We start from the raw sequence: 13,981 nt of genomic DNA, 5'->3' as shown, positions 1-13,981 counted from the left end.
AAAGGATTGTAATCAGAGGTCTATCTGCGTATGAGAAGAGAAAAGTAATCTTGATCTGCAATGAACAGAGCGACCTTAAAAAGCTCAGGTATCTCCAGTCCCCGTTAGTCAATTTGTAAAAGGCAGTATTTTTTAAATACTATTTTACCTTTTATTAAAAGACTTACTTAAAAATGAAAGGTCCGAACTTTGTGGAACTTTTCGAACTTTTATAATAAACTGTTTCTTGTTAATATGAAACGTGTGTCATTTGGAAAATGTAGCAGCTGTGTGAAAAGTACAGTCTGCCGAACATGCCTGTAAGATAACAAATATAATTTTGGAATAAAAGCAGTTAGAAATTGGCATTAAAAACAATTGCGTGTTCTTGGGGGTATTTTTGCTTATCATTTTCCGTCGATTTTTCTTTATCTAGCCTCTGTTTGCTTTTGATGTCAACACAGCGATTATGAGTAGGAAAAAACATTACAAGCGAGGTAGGAGCTTTTAATAGCTATGCTTTTGTACTCTATTCGATTTTTATGCTGCATGTCAACTGAATCAGTATTCCAAATAAATAAACGTCTAAAAACCAACGATGTTGTATGGCTGCAGTCGAAATTGCTGCAGCAACTTTTCGATTGACTTGTAAGTCATGTGGAAATGGCAGGATACGAAATACAAAAAAAAAAAAAAAAGAATGAATGCACTGGCTGATAGGGCATTAAAATTACCCAGACCTCGACCCAGTCGGGGAGACAGCGAGGCTGCGTGACGGTTGCCAGACACCTCTAACCGGATTTATTGTAATGAAGCGTGCGGAAAACAGAAACGACGGTCGCATTCAGCTCAGACAGCGCGATAAAGATGCAGTGCCAAACAAAACGACCTCAACTCAGGAGCGTTGACAGCCACATACTTTTAAGGAGAGGAGAGGGGAGGAGAGGAGAGGAGAGAGGAGGAAGCAAGGTGGCACGGTGACAGCAGGAGGAGAGTGGGAAACCAAATGATTTTAAATTAGTGGAGTGGTTAGAAAAATAAATAAGTTGACAAAAATAGCGAGCTCGTCGCAAAATCAGCTGAACTGAATGACTGACTCACTGATAAGCAGCAACAACAACAACAGCAACAACAATGAAAAAGCCCCCTTCACCTCCGTGCAGGCGAGCGAGCATTATGTTGCCCAGGCAGCAGTCCGGCCCTCTGGATAACTGCACAGCTGCACAGATAATGAGCAGAAAGCGTTTAAAATGCAAAACCAACGCGGACTATCCACAGTGGGGTGGCGCCTCCCATTTATGTGGCACAATTCAAAAATACAATTGAGCTACTTAATCGCTTTACGCGTGTCAGGGTTCCAGTAATAGGTTTTCAAAGTGTTTTTCAACTTTTTTACATCAACTTCAGTTTTATATAATTATTCGCAAACAAAAACATTATGCGATAGCCAGGAAATTTCAATTCGAGCTCACAATTTTGCTTGCTATTTTTTAATTCTCTTAAGCTGCGGCAAATATTGATAAAGAACAAAATTATATTATATTATGCCAGAAACTGTCTAGGATTATCCAAAGCCTAAGAACTTTAGGGTTGGTTATACAACTTATGAAAGCTATGATAGTAATGGTGATTAAGCAGTAAAAAATATTTTTTACAATATAAGTAAACACATTACAAATTAATAGTAATAAGTTAAGAAAAATGAAATTTGGATATCAGAGTAAGCATAATCCAGAATAGATAGCCTTATAAAAATCACAGAAGTGATATCTGATAACATAAGAATTATAACACTTATTTTGTTAAGAGACTCCACGAGTCTTTTTCAATCAGATTCATGGAAAATTCGACCCAAAGATGGGCAAAATGACTGGAAATTTGTAAGCTGAAAACAAAGCAATAAAAATAACTGCATTTTCATAAACGTGAGAACAAAGTGTGTGTACAAATCAACGACTCAACCCACTGTGCATCGTTTTTTACCAATACATTGTATTCCACAAATCGCCTTCTTGTCATTTTAATGAAGCGCAGCAGCTTTTGTGGCCGATACGCGCCCTCTGACAGGATAATTAGCAGGCACTGCCATGCAAAGTCAGCGACAGCGACAACGCCTTGACGTTGGGAATTTGCACAGTTGAAATCACAAGTTAATGCCTAGTCCTTGGTCCTTGTCAGCTGGGTCGTTTGTGTGCTTTTGTTAATGGATTGATTTTGATTTCGACTTTGAATTTTGCTCTCTCTTGTCTAATCTGGGCGACTCGATTTTAAGCGTTTTTCCAGCGTTTTCTTCATTCTTTTCTGTCTTGGGCATTTGCGCGGTGATTTTTAATAAGAAAAGAAGTGCTTTTTATTTACTTTTGGGTTTTTACTGCCCCACTTAGTGCAGCCAAAAACTTTGCCATACCGAATGACAGCTGCGGTGCACACAGATAAGCGGCCATCCGCAAAAGGCAAGAAGCTGTGACGTGAAGCGCCACTGATAAAGCGAAATGTGGCAGGTGGGCGTGTCCGCCCGACGGAAGTTCGAAGTGCTTCGCTGGACATTGTCAGCCAGAAAGAAAACGATGAGTCCCAACTGACAGCTTAGTGGCGAGCTCTTTAGCACTGAAAATTGTGATGCTGTCCTTACCATCACCCTTAACTACCCACACACCCATCCACACACATACTCGTACATTCGAGTGTCTTGTGCCGATGTCATAAAGATATCACAGAGACCACATTATGGGCCTTCTAATCGCAGTCAATCGTCATCATACACGTTTTCTTTTACACAGCTTTGATTATTTTTATGCCTTAGCGCCTGCGAGCGTGCTACAAATTGAGTTTTTATTGTCTGTGGCAAGGACGAAAAAAATATAATAATAAGACGAAAACAATTTGCTTCTATCTGCATGGTGATACGTTAAAAATGACACATAGGCCCACACCCATTTGCATATTTAATATTTAAGCAGTCGGCAGTTGGCGGAATTATTTAAGGAGATATGCCGAACGACTTTAATTACGAGTCGAGTGCTGTTTGAAAATGGCAAAGGACATTCCCCAGTGTTCCTCCACATTCCCCGCATGTACTTGTATGTAGCGCTCGGCAAATATCTTAAATGGCAATAAATTTCGATTTTGGCCAACTTAAATGCTTTATGAATTATAAGCTTAGCAATGCACCCCTTGCCTCAGCCAGCGACGAAGTCAAAGGACTCTCAAAGGAGTCTCTGCGGAGCGTAACGTGCACCTTAAGCATTTTTAGCGTGCCAGCAAAAGTTTGACAGCCTGGCAAAGATTTGGACACAAACGCCAAGCAGTTGCCAGAAGATAGCAAGCAATTCTTTGGGTTGGGGGCCAAATGCTTTCCAGAGGGTGGGAGTTGGTAGGCGTTGGGGTCGGGGGCATACAGATTTACCAGAGACTGCGCCAGTGGAAGAGGCACACCAAATGGCACTTAAACATTTTTAAGACAAGCGAGCAAGCCGCAAGCCTTTCACCAGCGCCACACAGAGTCATAAATCAATTCGTATTAGTTTTATGAAAAGTATACCTGCGGCGTGCACGCACACACACACACACACACAGTCACACACACACTCAGAGTCAGAAAGAGAGAGTGGGAGTGGGAGTGGCGGTTTAATGAGCAAATCTTTTTTGGCAGAAAGCTACCCCTTCTGCTCCGCTATCAGCACAAATTTGCGGCAAGCATTTCCAATTAAGTGCAAAGCAAAAGACTCAGCATAATTCATGCCTTGAGCTCAGCCAGGATGCGAACAGGACACATGCATATTCATGGCCGAGTGCAAGGTGTGCCTCAAGAAAGAGAGAGCATTTACATAAATCTTTTCAAAACATTAAAATATTTCTTGGCTCTACTCGTTGGCGTCCAGCGTTCAGTCGAAGTTTTGAATTATCGCCTGACAATGGGATTATCATTTTTACATTTGCTGCACGGCAGGACAGGACAACGGCCATGGTGTAAGCCTAAGTCGGTCGCTTCTTTTTTTTACTTCTTGGCATTGTGCGCGCTTAGCTCCCCTGGGGGTAATTCGCTGCTGCCATAATTATCATCGTAAATTATATGGAACAGGAAAAAGTGAAAGTTTTAGCAGCGCTCGTGCTCGTGGATTTTATGAAAATGAATTGAGTTGGAATGAAATGTGAATTTACAATTGATTTAAATAGTCGCGCCTTGCTCCAATGCTCCACAACGCCTGCCTGCCTGCCTTCCAGTTAGCCAGCCAGCCAAACAGCCAGCAAGCTAGCCAGCCTGCTGACTCGCTAGCAACGGTAAATCAAAGTGGCGGCAAATCTTCTGCCACCGCCTGAGCATGGAGCAAACGTTTGGTAATAATCTGCGCTGCCGAGTGTCATAAATAATAATTAAACAACTCGCGTTGTTAAGTCTTTTTATTACGGCGAAGGCGTAGCCAAGACAAGCGACAGTCGACTGTCGGCAGGATGTGGAGGAGTGGTGGGGAGGGGTGTGGCTGACAGCGGGAGTGTGCAGGATAAGGTGCCGCGACGGGCCAAAACTAGCAAAACGGGAAGGCTTAGAGTTTCCTGCCAAAACTGGTAGCATGTGCGAACTTCGAGCACTCGCAGACACTCGACCACCGTACCCCCTCCCCTAACCTCATCGCCCCATCAAGGATGTTTTACATCCTGCGGATCGCACACATGGGCTACATGGCGGCTTGTGTGTGTGTGTGCGTGTGTGTGTGTGTGAGATTGGCTCACCCCCACAGGCCGTGCAGGTGCCAGCGTCCTATTTGCCGGCATACTTCATGGCGGATGTTAAGACGTAATTAAGAAAATAAATAATAATCGCCCGATGCCAAGCAGCCGACAAGCAACTATAAAACGTCCTTCTCCCGCCACTCCTACGCCCAAGTGTGCGTCAGCTGGCGCCTTTGACTTAAGCCCGTGTTGTCATATTCTTATAAAATATCTCAACTAGAACAGCAAGCGACTAGAGCATGGGACAGTGGCCATCCAGGACCAGTCGCAGGCACAGGACCACGTGAGTCAGTTACAGAGCCATGTTTGCGTAAATCTTTGCAAAGACGTGGCCGCCTTCCTAACAAGAATTATTACCATTTGATGGCACTTCTTACAACTCCTGCTAAAGGTTTAATGCTATGTTGTGGCGGGCTGTGGGGTTGTAGCTCTGCCCTAGGAAAATCGTTGAGGGGCTGAACCGGCCGTTTGTGCATCAAAGATATGGATACGAAGAGCTACTTGAAATAATGATATCTCCGTGCCCTGTAATTAAAGTATTGCCATTCGACAGACACTCTAGTATTTGAGTCCATAACAATGAAAATAATTACATAAATCACACACATTTCAGAGTCGCACAATATACAAAATATTTCATATCATTTCCTTTTGGTTAGTTTGGCGGATGGTCCAAGTTCCGATAAACAGCTTACGGCTGCACTAAAAACCAAGAAGTGACCAGAATTAACCAAACACACGCTGTTTTCTTCGTTTTTTGTCTTTACAAACCAGATCTAGCCTACAAAATTGAAGACCTATGATATTCATGAAGCAATATAACAAACAAGTCATTAAGCAAAACGAGATATAACTCGGTTAAAGAAATCTTTTTTAACTCCAAAAAAAATGAGTAGAAGAAATGGATTTCTATTTCTTAAAATATTTAAATAAACTATAAATACATAGCTTCATTAAACTTGAAGTAAGTTTTTAGCATCTTTGTTTGCTCATTAGTAGCCCTTTGATGATTTGATTTTAATTCGTTTCGCTCTGTATTTCATCTTATGTATCTGTATTGTGTAAGTACTTAAAAATGTTTAACACATAAAGGTTTAATCTCAAGCGTATTAATATGCTTCCCTGACATTCGAACTCAAATTTCACGTCTCCCGAATTACCGATTATTGATTTATTACTTAGAAAACCAAAACAATTGCAACATTTTCGGTTTGGGGAAAGAGTGTTCGGCCAACATAGTCGTTCGAATTGCCGTCGAAAGCGAATGTCACAAATCAAAGTGGAATTATTATTACTTATGACCATTTAATTGGACTTGCGTTTATTCATTTGACTTCCCCTTCGCTTGTTTTCCGTTGCCGCTGCCTCTGCCTCTGCCTGCTTGTTTTTGTTTTGTTTGCGCAGTCAATTTGCCAAATTAGTGTCCTGTAGACACCCACCACTACAGCATCCGCATTCGCATCCGCTTTACCAACAACAACAAGAACAACAACAGCAACAGCGCCAGTACTATGCCTTCCAACCACCGCCAACTAGTTGGCTCGCACGCTCATTAGTTTTATTGCCATCGCATATCAGTCAAAGCCGCAAAACTATTTATGCGGCAAAGCATGCGGCAGCACCCACCTCTGCCTCCGCCTTCACGCCCACACCAGACTCGTCCTCGTTGGTCCTTTACTGCTGCAGGTCCCTTGTCCTTTTTGCTTTCTACTCTGTGTTCATTTCGTGTATTTGGCATGGCATTAATTGCCAAAAAGAAATTCATTTTCGCAGCTGCACAACAGAAAAGGAACAGTCGTTCCTGCTGTCTTTTGAATTCTCGGTTTGCTTGCACTCAGTTTTGGACCTCAAGTCGCTTGTAATTTCCTTTTAATAAATTGGCTTTTATCCTTCTACTGCTTGTATAGTTTCAATACTTCACAAAGCTAACTAATAAAATGCAATGAGCTTACTTCGTGCCTCAGAGAGAAATAAACAAAGCAGCAATTATATAATTAAAGCATGATATATTTTTATAATACTAAAAATAATAAGAATAATTAAACAATTATAAAATAATAAAAATACATGGCTCGTATTACTACTATTTTTAAACACTGTAAGATGCTAATAGACTATTAAACCACTCCTCGAATTGATTCCCAATTTAAACCTAACCTACCCTTACCTAATATGAATAAATCAATAATGACAATTTCAAATTGCAATTAAAATATCTAGTTTTCTATCAAAACTATTTACAACGAGATAAAGTATGGCTTAGGCCACCATCTATAATAAGATTTATATCTTAAACATGAGATCGAAACGCTCAATATGCTATATTGAATGAAAGATATAAACTATAATATAGCCATAATATACCCATATATATATAGTAGCGCTAGATGTAACTCTTTTAAGATATTGTTTTTGCAATTTCGAGTATACAAACTTATGATATTTGTTAAGACTTTATATACAAATATTACATTTTAGTGAATTAGACTTAATAAATAATTTAGTTAAAAAAATTATTTGACTGCTGCAAAATAAGTGCTTCTTGAAATTACTCAAAATCAGATTTATTTGCCATTACACATTATAACGAAATTTGAGAAAGTTTTCGCAAGCTCGATTTATGCTCTTCACCTTGGCAAAGAAATTACCAAGAAAACTTATTACTGGTGCAGCGGAGCGCCGGTTTTCACAAACCACGATGAAAACCACAAGCACGGCGAACCTATGCAAATGTTTTCATTTCCACTCGTGCCTGTTTATGTATTTACTTTTAATACCACTCGAAAAAATAGAGGAACTCTACAAAGTGGCGCATACCTGGAAACAGATTGGTGGACTGGGGTGGAACTTCACGCAGGAGCCAACCGCAAGGCTGAGACGACGTTAACAATTTTAATTAATGGATAAAGTTGTGCGGAATTCCACTCGACTCTGGAGCTGTTTTGCAATTTTGCTCTTTGCGAACGAAAGGCATTTGGCAAGAACATTTCTGAGGCGTACAGGAATTAAGTGTGTTATGTAAATATTTATGTATTTTCACAACAGCACAAAGTACTTTAGGGAACAGGCGGAGTATGTTTGCATTTTCTTCCTTTTTTTGTAACCAAGGGGAGGAAAGTTTTGATTTGTTTTATGATTTGCGAGGGTGTTTTTTCGTTTTATTTATTACGACTACACAAATGTTAGTATATGTGTGGCTACTAGCCTTGTGATTGGGCGACCACTTGCCATATAAAACATTACTATTTAAAGAAATAGAAGGATTCGCCTGGCAGGGACCATGATAGGGTCGAAAATAGTGTAAAAACTCTAAATAGCCCTTCAGTCCAAGTATTGCCGTTCATGGTGATAATCAGCCGCCTAAAAGCTCATAATGCTTTCTATGAAATTCATAAATAAAGTCATTTAATATGGCCGCCTAAAAATATGCTCATAAATTTTTGGAAAGGCGCCATGTTACGTGCTGCTCTTCCTACTCGCTCACAATTTAATTTAAAAGTTCGCGATAACAAATGATGCACATCCATGCAGACACACCCACACACCTCTTAAAATCAGAAATAATGTTTACTGCTGATTTAGTAACCACCACCAACACTCCACCTCCACATGTGGGTGGGTGTGTGTGGGTGTGTGCGTGTGTTTTTGTGTGTTGCATGTACTTTTTTATATTTGTAAAGGCGAACGCGAAATAAAGAAAGAAAAGAAATAAAGTTTGGCGCTAATATATTGTTTCATATCTGGCGCGAAGATGCCCGCACGACGATGCTAATATACTTGCTCGAGCAGATAACTCATACGTCGTGTGGCACAATGTGTGGCATCGCAGCCGCAGCTGAATAAATACGAAAGGAGGAGTCCATTTTGTTCGCTTTCTGCGTATGCATATTTATTTCCAGTCTGCTTATCAGCGCATAGCCAAAAAAAATGAATAAAAAAGCAAAGGCACAAGGAAATAAAGCACATCATGTGCTGCGAATATGAGAAATTGCCAAATACATTATTACACATTTGTAGAAAACCACCAGCACTCTACCCACCCGATCCTGCCCTACCCCCCTCCAGAATGCACGTAATTTCTGTGCATATGTTGTGCACACTTTGCACATTAGGAGATGCATTTGATGTTGGAAAATCAGCGTGCAATTCGCAGGTACATTTCGAAATTTTCTAAGTGCTGTATAAATATGGAATGTGCTCTGCATGCCACCTATTATCGTTTAATTATTCATGCCAAACATTTGCTTTTGAAACGCTTTTCTTTAAGCTTCGCCGATTTAATGTAGGATTATATTCAGAGAACGTCTACTTTGAATAGAAAACATGTTTGAAAACAGAAGTATAGAAAACTTCACAACCACTATCAGTTAATATATTAGTTAACGTTTAAAAGACTTAATTTCCATTGCTTATAGCAAGTTCGAAAGATGACTCCCCGATCGAAAATAGAAAGACATCAATCCGTTTGTTGTAATTTGACATTTAAAATTGTATTTATTTAATCATTTAATAATTGCTTGGAATATATATATGTATAGATAGTTGTAGGTGTAAATGTGTGTGTGGTTTTTAATTTGTATTTATCTGCTTATAAAATTGAATGTTCTTAATGTTTGCAATAAATTACATGTAATTTTATGTAGTTGATATTATTTATGTTTTGTTGAATTCTTATCAAACTAGTGGAACAGTTTATTAAACTTCTTTGTAGCTTCAAATGCTGCATTTCTTGATACACCTACCAAAATTCAATTAGTTAAAGAGAATAAATACAAGTAGTAGTAGGTATTCAATGGACATAGATCCATTTCCTTTAATTTTTAAAACTAACACAACGAAAACTCCTATAAAACAGCTACTTTTCTAACTAGAGAGTAAGAATGTAAAACATAGTTTTTTGTTTATTTTCTTCTCTTGATATTTTCATAATTGTTTAGAGTTAGTTTAGAGTTTTAGCAATTCTAGCAATTAGGTATTTCATACCAAACAAGATTAATGAACGAATATAAAATGTTTCAAGCATATTATTATTCAACGCCGCAAAATTTCAATGATTTGCAAGCAGCTGCGATATGTTATTAGCTTGAAAGCAATTTTTAAATAAGGCAGAACGTCCACAACTAAGTAAAATTGAAAAATCAAACATTTTAATTTTCAAAACAATTACTTAGATCAATATTATTTACATATCGCTTGAATAACGATTTCAATCATGCTCTCTTTGGTTTTGGTTTTTTATTTTTATCTTTATCTTTCAAAACGATTAAAATACATAGTTGTTAGATATTTGATTAGAGACGTGGCTCAACCAATTTGCCACGCCTTCCCTTCGCCCACCCACTATATAGTTGAAGTAGTACTCGTATTTGCTCTAATTTTTACTAAATAACTCATTCCTGGCAATTGCATGCTGCCGTTTACTGGGACTCTTTTCCTATAATACTTAAAGTCAATGTCATAACTGAGTTCGCTAAACTAGATTATGTAGATCCTTATGGTATTATTTGTATATGTTTTTCATTTCTTTATAATATTTAATAGCTGAAATATAGTGTGTCTCAAATAGATGATGGATGGCCGACAGGAGCCAACTAATTTTTTCTATCATATGTAATATTTACAAATGCTACCGAAACTCGCAAAGTAGGGGGAATTCTGCTTAGTCCCGCTCCTCGTACTTCGGGACAAAGGAGTTGAGACCGCCCAGCTGAGCGCATTGGCTGTTATCGTAGAGAGACATCTTTAGGCGCTTGCACTTGGCCCGACGATTCTTGAACCAAAACTGAACGTTTTTGCTTTCGAGCCGCGGGAACTTTTGACTGCAATGAGAAGAAAGAAGCACAAGAACAGGCTGTAAATACCGGGACTTGGAGGCTGAGAGAGTGAGGGAATGTCTTACCGATACGGCATGGTGTTCAAGTCTTCCGTATACTTAAGGATCAGATTGTGCGACGGATGCGTGTTCATGGCAAACCACTGTTCCAGCTTCGGCACTTCGGTAACCGGATCAATGAAGGTTCGGTTGCGTTTGCGACGCTCCTCGTTCGATATGCTGGACAAGTTAAGACCGCCGCCACCCATAAGCGGGTTGGGCTGCATACCTGCGGCGGCGGCAGCGGCGGCGGCATGATGAGCATGTGGGTGGGCAGCAGCGGCTTGACCAAATGCCGGTATGTAGTGGCTCATGTACATAAACGACTGAGAGAACATCGAGTTGGGCACCATGGGAAATGGCAACTGATCCTTGTGCGGGACCACAGCACCGGTCATGTCGGGTGATGGGGAACGAAACTCATCCAGGTGACTGGCATCGTTTTCATTGTCATCGTCATCCTCGTCCATGTCCAGATCCTCATCTTCCTCTTTGGGTGTGGCCTGTTTGGACGTAACATCCGCATCCTGCTGCATGCCCTCGCTATTGGTCGGCTTGTGAATGTTATTACTGTTATTGTTGCTACTAATATTATTGCTTTCGCCACCACCAGCTAAGTTGTTGTTATTGCCAGCCTCAGCGTTCAACTGACGCTCCTCGGCTGAAGCATTTCCGTTGGAGTTGTCGTTATCTGGTGCATCGGTCGCCAGATGTGGCGCCTTCTCCTCACGCTCATCCTCGTTCAGTTCCCGCGAGTGAGAGCGACTAGTGCGCAATAAAGTGACACCATTTAGGATATCCCGCTCTTCACTACCCCTACTCTTGGTGCGCTGACCAGCCGCACGCGTTGGATCCTCACCACGCTCATCAGCATTGGACGCTGGCGAGCTGCGATTGCGCTCGTGCATGGTGAGCGACAACGGCAGCTGCGGCGTATTAGGTCTACTGGGCTCGTCCTCCATTTCATCGGAGTGCTGCGACATGGTGTCTATGTCCTCGGACTTAAGGCTCATTGGGCTCTTCAGATAGTCATGCGACATCGACAGATTTCCCATACTCATGGGCTGGCTACCAGCACTACTGCTGGAGTTCTGGCCCAGCTGTGCATGCTGACTGAGGTAACCATTCATGGCAGCATGCCCCAGCGCACTCATCGCTGTGCCCAAGCCGCCGCGCATCTCGGCGCGCTTTTGTGCAGCACGCGCATTTTTGAACCAATAAACCACATTGTTGACATCGAGCGGCTTGCGACCTCGCCGCGACTCCAACGCATTCAGCTGCACCACATACGTCTGTATTTGCTGCCGTGAGGGATGTGGATTCTCTTGGAACCACTTCTGCAGCTTTGGCAGCTCCATTTCCGGATCAAAGCTGGTGCGCATACGCGTCTTTTGGTTGGGGAATTGGGCGTGAGCTGCATGATGATGGTGGTGCATGGAAGCGTGCATGGCCGGATGTACCAACATGTTACCGTGATGGGAGGCCGCACTACCCTGTCCGACACTCCCAGCGCCAGCATGATGTCCCGCCGCCTCGCTGGCCAGCAGCAAAGATTCGCGAGTGCCTATTGCGCCCAATGGATTACCCCCGGATAGAGAAGCGGCACCAGCACCCGCTGCTGCGGCATGTGCGGCTGCTGCTGCTGCCGCGGCCATGGCAGTACCCACAGGAAAGTCCATCTCATTGGGCACCGCTGCCGGTGCGGACATGAAGGGTAACATTTTTGGCGTCATGGCGGCTTGGGGTGACAATTGGTTCGACCACCACTGGTCAAATTTGCGTCGCAGCTCATCAGAGATTTCGCCACCAGGCATGGCATAAGTGTTCTGGTGCGAGCTTCGACAGATCTGGGAGAGAGTTACCTGCAAGAAACAGAGTTATTCAATTACACTTACAGTACAAACAAAGCGAGCCTTAATGCACACAATCAGATAATTATTCAAACTAGCAGCTTTTTCTTGAAATGACTCAAACGGCTGAGCCACTAGGAGGGCAGGATAATGGTGGTACGGCAATGCCTCACATGAAATCTGAAAAAGTGGAGTGTGAAGTGAAGTGTGCTTCACGCATTCTCCGGAACCTTGCCAGACTAGGCTGTGACCTAACAGGTCTATACTATCATTGTCATAAAAAGGTTTCCAATTCAAAAACAAATGACAATTGACTGACAATAAAGCTGCTGATCATAGTTATCAAGGAGCTTAGCATCATATGGTGTACAAGTACGTAATGCACATGCGCCCGGCATTAGGCGATGCAACTGACGCCAGTAGCCCCGACAACAGCTTATACCCTAAGCAACTATCATAAAAATCAGTGTCGATGCGGGTAAACCCCTCAAGTGCTGGGATTTACTTAGCCATAAAAATGGCTCCATGTGCAGCGGAGGGAATCGACGATGGGCGTGGGGGGTGCAGCTGATTGCAAAAACGCTACGAGCAGCAAAACACCAAAATCGTCTATTACGATACCAATATTAAATGAATAGCAAGTCCCGCCAGCTCCTCATGGCGATAAACAGATAGTCGCTGATAGGCGACGACATACAGGCTTATGCGATTAAAATTGAATTTAACGTTTCTGAAATAGATTTGAGCTGGGGGGTTGAACGCACAGTAGCAGACGTACGGAATGGTAAACCACCCATACAGTCAGCCAGCCATAGATATTGCTTTATATCTCGCCTCAAAACGTGCACTTCTCTGCCTAGATAATGACGCTGCTATCAGCAATCAGCTAAGGAGGCGCTCCAAATCACTTAAGCTGCTCGAAACATACAAAATACGTGCGCTTGTGGGCAACACTGGGGGGATGGGTCGAGGGGCGGACTAGGGGCAGACTCAAATATGTCGACAACTAATTGTAAATAAACTGGCCTGACGCGCACATAGTGTGGGTATTAATTTGATTTTTCCTATCGCCTACATTGGCCACGAGGTTTCTTGCCAAGAAACATTCAGACTCGTTTGTGACTAACAACAACAATAATGCGAGCACGGTAGTGTAGACAACTGGAATTATGGGAAATGCTTATCAGAGTGATTAGGGGCTCTCTGCGTTGCTAATATTAATCATAGACAATAAAACCAATGACATAGTCGTAATATCAATTGAAGGGTATTTTGGCTGTGATTTCTGTTGACAATGATGGTGCAGATAGAACTGACTGTGGCTACACACACACACACACACACACACAGTCGGTGATTTATGAGCTGCTTCGTAAAATGTGCCACACAGAAGGGGTACGACCAAGTACTGGAAGTGGGTCACGCGTTGCACCGACAAAACGCAACCGTAGAAACCGAAAACTAATTGGAATATGGAATATGTCTGGAATGATTTAGACACGCCAAGATGGGTAAAGTTTTTTAAAAAACATTGAATTGAATTGCTGAG

General features: G+C 41.9%; 1 protein-coding gene across 1 annotated transcript in view; it reads right to left on the bottom strand.

The window, feature by feature from the left end:
- Positions 1–9,930: 9,930 nt before the first annotated feature.
- LOC115634719 overlaps positions 9,931–13,981 on the bottom strand; it is a 36,840-nt gene continuing 32,789 nt past the window's right edge. Inside the window, exons 6-7 of the mRNA XM_030532603.1 lie at positions 10,610–12,444; positions 9,931–10,529 (exon numbers count right to left, since the gene is read on the bottom strand). Of these exons, the coding sequence (XP_030388463.1) occupies positions 10,370–10,529; positions 10,610–12,444 (1,995 nt within the window). The 3' untranslated portion in view covers positions 9,931–10,369. The remainder of the gene's footprint in view (positions 10,530–10,609; positions 12,445–13,981) is intronic.

This window comes from Scaptodrosophila lebanonensis, unplaced genomic scaffold (genome assembly GCF_003285725.1).
Source record: "Scaptodrosophila lebanonensis strain 11010-0011.00,11010-0021.00 unplaced genomic scaffold, SlebRS2 tig00000001-arrow-pilon, whole genome shotgun sequence".
Taxonomy (NCBI): domain Eukaryota; kingdom Metazoa; phylum Arthropoda; class Insecta; order Diptera; family Drosophilidae; genus Scaptodrosophila; species Scaptodrosophila lebanonensis.
Note: the sequence above shows the minus strand (reverse complement) of the source record. Positions and strands in the feature narration are given on the sequence as shown.